The 13,471-nt window shown below is 41.1% G+C and overlaps 1 protein-coding gene across 1 annotated transcript; it reads right to left on the bottom strand.

Annotated features, from left to right (window-relative positions):
• Window positions 1–3,346: 3,346 nt before the first annotated feature.
• Window positions 3,347–3,776, bottom strand: h2bk1 (H2B.K variant histone 1; the record flags this gene model as incomplete). Its single annotated transcript, XM_079221821.1, has 2 exons — window positions 3,347–3,583; window positions 3,663–3,776. The coding sequence occupies 2 exons, from the start codon at window positions 3,774–3,776 to the stop codon at window positions 3,347–3,349; spliced, it is 351 nt and encodes a 116-aa protein (XP_079077947.1).
• Window positions 3,777–13,471: the final 9,695 nt, after the last annotated feature.

Here is a 13,471-nt window from a genome sequence, read left to right as displayed (position 1 = left end):
TATGCATCTGGGCTACCTCCTCTCTACTTTGATGTCTTCCAAATGGCCCGGGTGTCATCAACAAAACATGTAGGCACTTTCCCGCCTCATTGACTCCCAAATGTATTTTAAATATCATTCCTGGTAACGCAATTATTTAAAACGCTGAACTAAACACTTACTAATGGGGAAAAAGACAGCGACTTCGATAAATTCATTTCTCAAATGGTAGGCATTCATGTTTCTTTTCCTTTTTTTCTTCTTCTGCTTCTTCTTCCTTTGTGAAGCGGAGGCAACCCTGATGACAAAAAAAAACAAAAACATCAGCAGTAGTAACACCCCCTGGCCCCACAGCCCCCCGTGGACATATTAAATCTTTGGTTTCCTCACATTACCCACCAGAAGCTGCCTCTCCGAGGTTTTCTACATCGTGGTCAACCTTCCTCTCTCAAGGCGGCGAGGGGCTGGACATCAGCAACAGGCCTGATGAGAGTGAGGCACTTCATTTATGCAATCATAGGCAATTAGTTCCCTCTGATTATGTGCCTCTTAATGCTGTTTTGAGTACTGTGGCACACAGTACTACAGAAAGAGATTAAACTATAGCCCTCCCTCCACACTGAGCAGTCATTTAATATACTGAGAACATAATGAAATGTACACAGTAATTACAGTAATATTAAATGCTAATGGCTTTGCAATTGGATCTGAAACAGTGTGCACCCAAAGAATTCTAAGTTTAGAGAGTGCCACCATGACATCAGAGCAATCAATTACCCATCAGGTGTTTCTTTTGTTAATGATTTATGTGTTACCTATTGTTATTCCTGTCAGAGGAGGCACGGTCCTGTCTGGCACATGGGCGCGCCTGTGCCGGCAAGAGAGCAATTAATATGTAATTTACACATTGTATTCACACCGAGGGGAGTTGGAGAGAGAAATAGAGTCTTGGGTTTGAATTCTGGTCGAATACGAGGTCACTATGGAAACGTGATGGGAGATGATGAGCACGCGTAATTGGCTGACGACATTATCCGAAGGAAAGCTAGTTGCTGCATTTACGCCTTTGTCTGCTGATTCTGATTTACACTTTGGCTTGTTCTAATTTTTCTAATATCGTGTTGACTTTGGCAGTCCACACAGACACATTAAGATAGACACACACACACACACACTCACTCTCAATGCCATTAAAGCACCTTTGATAGCCAATCACTGATTTCCTTCCATATATATGGCTCATCAGAGTCCACAACGGGGCTTTAACAATATTCCCTGTTTGCAAATCTCCCCCAGGTCTCATCTGATGCTCAGGATGTTGGTGGAGAAACCTAAATGAATTTATCGAGCCTTGAATTGAACAGTAGCTCCAAACTATTCCGTGGAAGCGTGATTACTTTTTCTGTACTCTTTTCGGCTCTGAGCCCTCCACCTTTTAATGTATTGAATTGGTCTTTACAGATTCCAATTGTCTCTCAATGCACTGATCACCACGCAAATAGCCCTTTGTTTCATCATGACAATTGAGAGGTTCATATTTCAACCTAATAGTCCTGTATAACTTTAACCATCTATCACAACCTCATTTCATTGCGGCTGCAGTTAATACGCGCTTCCCTGCCAAGTGGAACATTTTCTAATGATGCACTCGCACACGAAAACAAGGCAAGCCAGCCCGGGCTCTGCATCAGTCACTAATGTGTCCATCCATAATGTGTTCATAGCAGTCTGCCTAAAGGAGTCAGCGATGACTACCACCAGGCATTGTGCACGAGAGAGGATACGGGGAAGGGTGCAAGATGCAAAACCTAAATGGGCATGATAATCATGAACAAAGTTAGAGCCATCAAAGGCCGTATCACCCTCATAATAACATCTGAAGGTTTTGTACATCATTACCAAGAATACTGGGAAACATCTAAAATGGGTATCTGAAGAATAACAGTCAGCGGCGGGAGTCACATCCAAGTGCATTATCACAGTGAGCCTGGCTTTGTAGGATGTTGACACGGGTGGCCTATTAGGTGCATGTAAAGGCTGATTTAAACACCATCCTAATTAGAAAGACCTTTATCAGTTCCCTCCATTTTATGCAGATTGGACTAGTGCAAACGCAAGTGCTATTATCCTGTAATCAAGTACTATTCAGTTGAGTGCCGTCTTTTCAAACACTGATTAGAATGCATAACAAGGATACAATGTTGCATTAGTTCATAAATATGTACATTTTTAAAGTTAACTGAATAATTGATCTTGCCAAGTTTAAAAAAAAAAGAAGAAAGAGACATCTTTTAAAACAGACCATTGCTTATTGAAATACGAATGACCTCTCGTATTTCATTGTCATGACACGGGAGATGGATGATGATTACAATGGAGTCAGAGCTATGCAATTATTTTTCTTCTGAAAACCAAACAATAAGTTTAACACTTCACCTGTTTTGAAGACATTTATAGATCCTCATTTTATTATTGAGCTAACGGTAGCACATAAACATGTATAGATTGATAGATACCTTCCTTTCTCAGCTTGAAGAACACATCCCAGAAATGTATTTGTATCATCATTTAATGCATTTTTCCTTAAAGAAAAAAAATCATCTACCCTATATTGTTGACATTTTACTTGCGGCATAGCAAACAAGCAAAAAACGGTCACTTCCGGTTGCCATCTTTGTTTGGACCGTTGCAACTTCAGAAACAAGTATTACAACGTGCAAATGCCTTTTGTTTTTTGTCACACCAAGTTATCTGACTGACAGTAGCTACACTTTGGTACAGCTCCAGTTACGCCGTCGTCACCCTCTCAAAGGCGCCCGCACGCGCGCACACACACACTGATATGCTGACAGTTATTACAAAACCATTAGTTGAAATGAGGTTTATCAGAATGTGACAAATATGTTGGGGGTTGGCAAAGTATATGTATGTATTACCTTTGTAATAAAATGAAAAAACGCTGTTATTTTCAGACAAAAAGCACAATCACTGGATATTATCTATGAAGAGCACCGAGCAGATACAGAGGTGTTAATATAAATAGATGCACGATCATACGGATTCATGTGGGTTATTGTAACATTGCACAGTTGATTTCACCAAGTAATAGTTTGTAATGGGAACATTTATAGCTGTAATGTAGAGAATGAGGTCTATTAAGTCAAAGACAGAGTCAATATGTACAATTGCGCCATCTAGTGTCAATACGCGTTACTACTGTACCGTGTAAAAAGAGAGGATTAAAAAAAAAAAAATAATAAAAAAAAAAAAAACTCCTTTTTGTTGCTTCAGTTTATTGGAAACAAACCGGGTCACAAAAACCTCGGAGCCCCTCGTCACAACAACGACGACCAGGGTGTGGAAGTCCTCATTTGGAGCTGGTGTACTTGGTGACAGCCTTGGTTCCCTCAGACACGGCGTGCTTGGCCAGCTCCCCGGGCAGCAGCAGCCTCACTGCGGTTTGCACCTCTCTGCTGGTGATGGTGGAGCGTTTATTGTACTGAGCCAGCCGGGACGCCTCTGTGGCGATCCTCTCAAACAGGTCATTGACGAAGGAGTTCATGATGCTCATGGCGCGGCTGGAAATCCCCGTGTCCGGATGAACCTGTTGAAGGCAGTTAAATGTAATTAAGAAAGCCGAAAACATAGAAAAAAGCAAGGTGCTCCTTTTTTTTTTTACCCACCTGTTTCAAAACTTTATAGATGTACATCGCGTAAGTCTCTCTTCTTTTGGCTTTTCTCTTGCCCTTTTTCTCACCTGAACTCTTCCCCTTCTTTTTAGATATGTCATTAGTCATTCTTTAGATGGTGTCAATTATTACAGTTGAGACTATTAAGGCCGTCAACCCGCTGTATCAAGTACTTTAGGAATAGTTATCCCGGTTGTCTGGCTAATGAGCAGCTGTTTATGTAGCGAGCGTTAATTACTGACTGATTTAGCTCACCTGCTTTGCTTTGGTAACGGATACGCTCGCGCTCCATATAGATATAATGAATGACTACGAAAACGAATACACCTGGAGTCAAGAGGCCATTCAACAGTATACATTGATTTAATGTTTTTTTTTTTTTTTTTTAAATGTTAATGCTTTTCGTACGGCAGTCTTGCACAGTAGCCATGTGATAAATGGAGGCTGAGTTTTTCGTTGCACATAATACTCGTGTCCACCTGGTGGCAGACTTGCACCAGTTTGAAGGCTGCATGAATTCTGTCAACTGGGGTTGTTTACCTGTAATATATTACACTGTAATCCGTTGCAATCTTCCATGCAGCTAGCAGCTAACGAGGGTTTATTTGGATGGCATAATACTTTTTTTTTAGCTGCATTTTATTGTTTTTTTTTTATAGTTTAAGTAAGCTCACTCTTGATTCACATGTAGACCTGCTCTGTTTCCTAATCCTAAATATACTAATGTACACTGAGGCGATGCGTATTAAATACAATGTACGGTATTATGAGCAAGGCTGGATTAAACCAGGCACTTGCTCCCCAGGTTAATTTTGCCTGATAACGTTTATGGCAAACGTTTGGGAATTTGCACTATTCATGTCTATTCTTATTGCTTTCTAATATAGTGGAGGAGTCCTATGTTAAGTTAGACTGTATTTACTTGCTACATTAACTATTCTGTGTCTAAACAAACTGCTAATTGGGACTAATTGCAAAGACTATTCAGCCTTGTACTCCTGATTGTCTTTTAGGTTCCTGGGCAAATAATACTTACTGCATATTCTAAACATATTATCTCATCACTCTCAGATTGGAGAAAAAAATGATCTGATACAGTACTAAATATGCAATAATCAATGTCTTTGCACCAATAAGTGCACAGTGGTCGTGGAGGGAGCCCTCACTGGGCTCTGAGGCCCCCTAGTGGACGAGGTTTAGTTAGCGCTACTGTGGTGTCTAATTGTGATGATGTGGGTATTTGTTTGTTTAGTAATGATGAGTTTACATCCCTACACTTGTGTGTAATCCTGGACATCTTTATGTGCAGGAAATCTTTCAGACACATTTCTGATTTTCATGCTGATAATTGGGTGCATGCTCCAGGCATGTAATTTCTTTTTATCAGATCTTTGTTGTGTAATTCAGGATGAATGGTTGTCCCTAATTATATCTAGATTTGATTTAAAAAAACCTGTCAACATCCTCTGACTTTGAACACAAATAATTAATTTGCCTTAAAGCATTGGATTCCCCATATCCCACAATGTTATTGTATTTTTCAGATTTCAGTTGATTATCATTACTATTTTAATAAGTAGATATTTTCTAATACTGACATACCAGTTTAAGTAAGAGCCAATAACACAATTCACAAATACATACCTTTGTCTGATGTTTGTGTGTTGTGATACTATGCTTCTGTATCACAGACATTTTATCTTTGTGATTGATGAGACCCAAGGCACTTAAAGGAACTGAACACAAATACTATCTTTTATCATTCAAACACATCTCTCTCAATGGTAAAGCGCTTCATCATGCTCTCTCTTTACTATCATACCAGAGCTTGGGACAGTCTCACTGGCTTTAGTTAAGCTCCTGAGGTTTCACTCAAATGCTGACATGCATCCATGCATAATCTCAGATAAATAGGGAATAAAAAGCTGCTACAAACTCACTCTCTATCAAGTAGGCGGTTTAGGTCGTATAGAGTGTGAAGTAAATTAATAGAGAGTTTTGAGCAGCGGAGCTTCGTCATGGACACGTTTTGGTTTTTAAATAACTCTGGGATCATTACAGAAAACCTTTAGCAAGTCCCAGTTATTTACTTTAATGTTCACAAAACAAGATGTCAAGAGACACATTTATATCTGTCAAGTAGTAGTACACACACAAACAACTCTGCTCACAAAACAGCAAACATCTAGGCCGCTGTGGTTTCAGCAATAATGTGTATTCAGCATAAGCAATATGACATTTTGAATCGAGTAGAGGCCCATCCATATTGTTTTGTCTTCAACATGAAAGGCTTTTCCTGTAACACTTCACTGACCCTCTGGTGTTCTAGATTCACAAGTAAAATAAATCACAAAAAAAGAAATAAAAGCAGATTTTTGATGAAGAACTTGGAACATTTGGGTTGTGAATGACACATTTGCGTTCCAATTTGAGCATGTATTTCTGCCAAATTGCTTCAAGTACATTGCCATTCTCGTATCCAGGGTCTTGTACTGTTTCTTCTGCAGCAGATATTGAGCAGTAGATTACATACGAATGGGCCCTTATCTCAGACAGCATTTATGCAAGGTCATTTGCAGCAGCTGCCACAAACATTGAATAGCAGCCATTGGTTGACTGTATTGTGAAGGCTTTCTTTTTCTCTTTTGTCTGGCAGATAGCTGCGGTTTGTTCGTTCATCTGTGAAGAGAAGATGAGGCGGGAGGGGCGGGAAGGTGAGTGAGTGTGTGTGCACATCTGCTACCGCGTTTAGTCTGACAGTCACACAAAAAGAAAAGTGTTGGCTGTTCTGTTAATCACAACCTGCTGTATCAACATAACATATTGCTAAAGGTTGCGAGGAGAGTCTTTTTGGTCTGCGGGGTTTTGTGGCTTAATAGAACAAAGCGTAGCTGGATTCCTGCAGTGATTACTCTGCAGTTGCCAAATGCACATGTTGTTTCACAATCTTTTATTCAAATAGACCATTTTGTGTTTCTGTGAACATATACACGCTAAACTAAAGCAAATGTTGGCGCTTTATAATTTTGGCCCCAGTTGGACGAGCAATTGGAACCCGAAGAGGACACTGCAGCATTTAGTTTATCTGAGCAATACATGACATGTCTGTGATACAATTACAGAGGCAATAAAGGTCAGGAACATTATTTTCCCAATGCAACTAGTCTACCATTGCAAGCAATATAGATTTATAACATGGGCTATACACAGCTAAACTACTGTGGAGGCTGGGATAGTTATAAAGGATCATACGTCAGTCTAAGTTGCAGTTCAGGTAATGTTTCCGCTGCTCCGTGTTGGCACTGCTCTGCTGCTGCAGTGTTGCATCTCTGCTGCTCCTTCTTTAACTTCCTGATGTATGTGCTCTTAAATGTCGACGGCTTTACTGCAGGGTTCACTTCCTAACAGGGTAATCTGTCCTCCGAGCTGCTTGCCAAATCTGCATAACTTGGGCATCACAAAGAACGACTTTCTGAAATTGATCCTTTTAGCTTTACATCGTATCAGAGAGGTTTGCTTGTTTTAGGATTTTCCGCTGAACTGTAGCAATTACAATGACACACCATTTGATATCCAACATCATTTAGATCCTCATAGCGAGAGTGGTAGCGCTGCTGCTGCTGCTGCTGTATTGTTTTTACTTAATCAAGATCTTTACTTGTCAAATCCGGTCCAACTTTTGTATTTTACAGCACATGATGCCGGCTAACAATGTGCCCAAACAATGGACCGACATAAATCCCGTCAATCCTGTTCAGAATCTTGTCAGTTTTCATGCATCCTGGTCTCAGTTAGCTCTCCATACAGTAGCTTTTGGTTCCATTTGATCATTTCTGGCAGTGCTAAACATTTATAATGTGCATTATCCCACATAAAGCTGTTTTGGATTTATAGATGACACATTTCTTGGATATCTGACCAAAGCTAAACTGTAATTGAAAAGTTGTAGCATTTACACAAAGTATGATCAAATAGGACAAATTATGCGCATAGATTATAGTTAAGAGCCACATTGTATTTTGAGCTGTATTAGCAGTGTCTGTACAGCGTCTTTCTTAAATTTTGCCCGACAGGCATTGCATCTGAACAATATTTAGTGCTTTTCACAAACATACTTGGGCTTGTTCACATGCAGTTATGACAATGCGTCAGTTGTGGAGGAACAGACCAGCCTCTGTGAGCCAGAGGTGTTTTCGGCCTGGACTTTTTCAGAACATTAGTTAATAGTTTAAGTCAAATTCAAAGGCAAAAAAGAGAGTGTGGTGCTTAGCGGTGCCATAAATATTTCCCCCTCCTTATTAATATTCACTGCAATATGCTGTGCTGTCTACCATCCACTTGAAAGCCAATTACTGTTGAAAAGTCCACCACTTTCATCCTGCAATCTGCAACAACAGGCATGCCTGCTAGTCTGAATTTGGGATTCAAGTTTGCTAATCTGTACACAGGACAACGTTACCCAAATGTTAAGAGGAAATAAATAAAAACAGCCTGCCGTGAAGAGTATTTGCGTTCGATCACTGAATGTAGAAATTGAATGTCAGATGCAGATTCATGCAACAATGACGACAACAATCACCACTCTGATATTACATATGTATCAATATATGTGGAAATGTAAATATGTTTGTTTCACACGAGACAATTTAGTTACTTTTTGTGTTGAGGTTTTAGATCATTGTTCAGATGCTATAAAACCAATGTATGTGATATCACTTTAGTCACATCGCTTCACCACAGGGTTTTATAAAAGGGGAGGTTCTCTCTGACAGGATGCTTAATATCACGGGCACAATAGGTGAGGTCATCGTCAACCCAATGCACATCACCCACGCTCCACAGATCGGTCCAGCACTTGGAGGCGGTCCCTTAGACACAGTTACTGCTGTTAGTTTGCTTCCTGTTTGAGGTCTTTTCAGCAAACACTACAGTGTACAGTACATTACATGCTCAATAATATATGTGCGTGTTATGATTCTCACTGTGCAGCTCAGTGTTATCTATCTGTAAAATACCATTCAGCCAATTCCTTACTGGAGCTCTGTCTCAGGCAGCAAGTCAGTATTTTAAGTCTGTCATTGTTTGTCAACCTTGACTTGGCTCCGCTTGAGTGTGAGGACGTATTCAAACTCAATCAAGGTCTCGTATGTTAAACGGACACGGCATCATCCATCACTGCTTTTTAGCACATTAATCGTTATCGGCCATGCCTGTGAATAGAAAGTAGTGCTGCTCATGTCGTACAGGAGGGAATTATAACCTTTAGTCGAGCATCAACCACTTGTAAATTCAAACATCTTAATAAAGTCAATGACATTTTGACATGAGATAGTATTAGATGAATTTAGGTGTTGTGATGTTATGATTTTAGATCATTCTGTGTTTTGGGGGGGAAAAGCAAACAAAAGGCTTCTGTCTTGTAGTTTTGAAGTCTGACGTTGTTTTAGTAGACATGCTCTAAGTCTTTGCATTCCCTGTCGTGAAAAGACTGTGATGAAAACCACAATAGTGCATCATGTTGAATTTCCTTCTGGAGCATTTTTTTTTCAAAATTGCATCTCGCCTGTTGGAAACATAGGGTTGGACATTGCGTTTCTCAAAAGTTTACAGGTGCAATGTTTTTTTCGCAGATTTATCTGAATCGCATACCTCGATAGTGTTGTTGGTGACGGTTGCTATGGTCACTGTGCTTGGTTACTAGGGCAGAATATTGATTCAAGCCTCGAGGGCTGTGGTCATATCCTTGGCAGTTCACCTATTGTTATGATAATAAGACATCCCCGGGTAGCCGGTGAGTGATAATCTCGTTTGGTCCTTTTGGAGAAAGGAAATGGTTTCTCAGAATGGTGCGGTGAAATAAATATTAACCAAAGTAAAATCACCAACTCCATTACTGGTCAAGCCTGAAACCCCTCATGTCGTCACACACAGACCGAACTATATCGCTGGACTGCTGTAGCCTGACTCTGAAACGCTTCTGGCATTAGTCAATCTGCTTGGAACTACAAAGAAAATGGAAATATTTAACCCATGCGGGCACAGGAGAAGACAATACAATAAGGATCTTTAAGCAGATGTTGAATTAATTACATGTAATGATGAAGAAAACGTTTAACCAGCAGGTCTCAGTCATATATTTGCCTGCTTTACTTGTTTGCATTGTTCTGAAAAGGTTAAAATGTGGACATTTCTGGAACCCCATTACATGCATATCAATGCAATAAACGTGCAACCTGTAGCATTGTTGTACGCGAGCATGTTTGGAGCAGATTAGAGAATAATAACACAGCGAAGGTGCTGTCCACATTGAGAGACTTCCCCACAGACACACAGGCAAAGCAGCCATTCAGCAGTGGGATGGATCCTGACTACTAAAGAGGATGAGGGAGAGAGAGGAAGACTGAAAGAGAGAGAGGGAGGGAGAGAGAGAGAGAGAGCAAGAAATGGGGGAGTGGTGGGAGAGAGAGAGAGAGAGAGAGAGAGAAGGCTCCACACGGCAGAATATAAATCTGTATGTTAGCAGGACTAAAGCTGGAGGTCTCGAAGCGTCTTTAGTGGTAATGCTGGTGGGGGGTGGTGGCCATAAAGCATCAAGAGGTGGTTTTCCCTGTTAACTGAGGATCTTTGCAAATAAGGAAGTGGAACCCGCGGGAGCCGTGAACGCCGGTTGTCAAGCACATTGGCGTGCTGTGCTGGTCGCAGGTCTCTGACCCCCTCGTTTTTATTTTTTGGGGGAGAAAAGAGGAGCAAAAAAAGACACGTGAGAAAGAGGAAGGTGGCAGCGAGGGACCAGTGAGCCATTTCTCTCTTTTTTATTACTTCCATTCACAAAAACCATTGCATCCCATTATCACAGCGATGTAGAGGCATGCTCTCCGGTTAGAGGAGGAAGGGTCCCATTGACTGCTGAGGCTTAGCACCTCTCTCCAAACGCTAGCCCTTTTCATTGCAGCCCCTCTTCACCCGTTCCCCCCGTCCCGTCCCCCCCCTCATCTCTCGCCTCTATCCTCTATGTCTCCTTCTATTTTCTCTGTTCTTCTCTTTCCCCCTTTCCTTTGTGTTCTCGTCCCTTTTCACACCACTCAGGAATCAGGAGGCATTGCGTTTTGGTAGAAGTGGGTGTTTCTGGCGCTGTCATTGTATTTGGGTGCCGCTACAAAGGAGCCGAGCAGAGAGAGAGAGAGAGAGAGAATAAAATAGCAGCCAGAAAGAGAGAGAGAGGGAGGGAGGGTGGGGGGACCTGGGACTACTGGAACAGCTGACAACCACTGGAAGGTGAATTGTGATGAAAAGAAAACTGTTACAGAGACTGACAACCATTTTAAGTTGTCTATTTATTGGGGCAATTACCACTTCCTGAAGGGAATAAAGAAGCAGTGTGCCAAAACCAAATACTGCCGGTTGGATTCTGCTTTTGCTGTTGCTAAGCAAAGTCTTTTTCACCTGAAGTTCTTGGCCAGACATGGTTGAGCTTCACTCTACAGCCATGAAAGGGAGCTCAGAGGAAAGCATTGAAAGCACCAGGCCCTCCAACCTGCAAGCGTTCGCTAACATATCCACCCTACATGGCATGAGTCACATATTCGCCTATGGGCACATGACATTCCGTCGGTTTCTTTGGAGTATCTCCTTCCTCGGTTCGCTCAGCTTACTGATGCTGGTCTGCATGGATCGAGTGTCGTATTATCTGGAGTACCCTCACGTCACCAAGCTGGACGAGGTGGCGGCGACCAACCTCACCTTCCCAGCCGTTACCTTCTGTAACCTCAATGAGTTCCGCTTCTCCCAAATCACCAGAAATGACCTGTATCACGTGGGAGAGCTCCTGGCCCTGCTTAACAATAACTACCAAATAGCCAACCCACACTTGGCTGAGCCCGAGGTTCTGGCCGCCCTAAAGGATAAGGCAAACTTCCAGAACTTCAAGCCAAAACTGTTCAACATGACTGATTTCTATAACCGCACGGGTCATGACATCGCCGAGATGCTGCTGCAGTGCACCTTTCGAGGAGAGGATTGCTACCCGGTGAACTTCTCCACAGTAAGTACTCAAGCGTTCACACTCTAATATCTTAACATGTTCTGCACAGTGTGCTGTATTTCCTGCCAGATCTGACAGCCTGTCCCTTTCTTTTATGGTCAGACCAAGTTTTATTGTTGCCGGAGCAATTTATTTGAAACACATGCCTGGCTTTAATGCATCCGGTCCTCTTAAATAGTCCTGTGTTAATGTTGTGGTTGTTATTTGTAAAGTGTTGTCACTACTTAGAAGAGCTGTTGTTGTTGTTGGTGTTGCATTGTGGGTTGTCGTTGATGTGTGCGCTGCACTGAGAGCAAATTGTGCGTTAAACTTGTGATAAGGATCAGGTCCTAAGGTGAAATGCTGCAAAGATTTGCTGCGGTATTTCGAGAAGAGAGACATCATTTTGTGTTAAATGTTGTGTATCTCGATATTTCGAGGAGCGATTGTTTACATGAGTGGTTGTACTGAGGCCAAATTGATGGTTTAAGCATGAAGTGTTTGTTTTTGAAATTCTGACAGGTGCTTTAATAACAAATCGAAGTTGTGAACTGATTAGTGCTTTGCTATGAAGTTGGAGTCACCGTGCTGTCTGTTCTCATTATTTATCCCACCTCGTTTATTCTGCTCATTTCAAATATTCATTAGTGCCGCTCCAAATGATCAGTTTCAGAGAAGTTATTTCTCAGTAGTCGGAGAAAACAATTTATTTGTTGTGCATTTCAAATGTCTAAATAAAACTGATTCTTCCCCACAGATTATTTTGGAGATCATTCAGAAAAGGTGCTGTGTTTCCACCGTGCACTTTGGTTCATTCATCAATGCTCCATTGGGCTATGCATCCAATCAAGCATAGCTCTTCATTCACCATTCAGTATGAATGAAGTCCACTACACTGTAAACGGTTTGTTGTCAGAATCAGGACCGTTTATTGCCAGGTAGGTTTCACATACAAGTGAGTTTATTATGGCGGGTGGTGCATAACATTAGACAATAAACACAGTGCAAGAAATAGGAACACATTACATTTACAATTAAATGTACAATAGAATATACAATTTTAAATAAAATGTGTTAGCTGATGATATAGCTGATAATGCCTATATATCTAATTATGGAGTATTAAATTGAAAAGCCATGACAACATGTATGCAGTTAACAAAGATTGGCCCCCAGTAGTTTTTAAGTAATTGGCTATATTAGTTAAAGCAGAGACCTGGATCTTCGTGACATCAGACCATATATCCTCATAAAGATCTAAGCACACTCAAGTACTGCAGCTGCATTATAATGCACACTGAGATGTGGCTGTAATATTAAAAACATTTGACACTTACACAGGGAGTATGAAGAAGGCTTTTAATGGAAAGGATGACCTTATAGCACATATCCCAAAGCAGAGAAACTCTGTAGTTCCAGAGTTACTTAAATTAGTGCTACAATTGAATCAGCGTCATGCAATATATCAAATGAGAAAGTGACTGTTTTTAGCTGTTGATTTAGCTGTTGTACAAATTCACGTGTATCCAAATCATTTTCCTGTCATGCAGTCTGTTATCTCCACTCTTACTCCAATGAAATGTAGGAATACAAGTTTGAGTTTAATCTATTTGAGTGAAATAGAGACCAAAAGCAAAGGTCTCCTTGGCTTAGTCTGGATTGCCCATTATTTTATTTCAACAAGAATACATTGGCCGAAAAGAATAATAAAGAGGCAGCCCAGGGATAGGCAGCGCTGCAATATCACTTGTTTGTTTCCCTTCCCACGCTTATTTTAAGGCGT

This window comes from Taurulus bubalis (assembly GCF_910589615.1).
Source record: "Taurulus bubalis genome assembly, chromosome: 1".
Lineage (NCBI taxonomy): Eukaryota > Metazoa > Chordata > Actinopteri > Perciformes > Cottidae > Taurulus > Taurulus bubalis.
The sequence above is the reverse complement of the archived record's forward strand: the minus strand, read 5'-3'. Positions and strand labels throughout refer to the sequence as shown.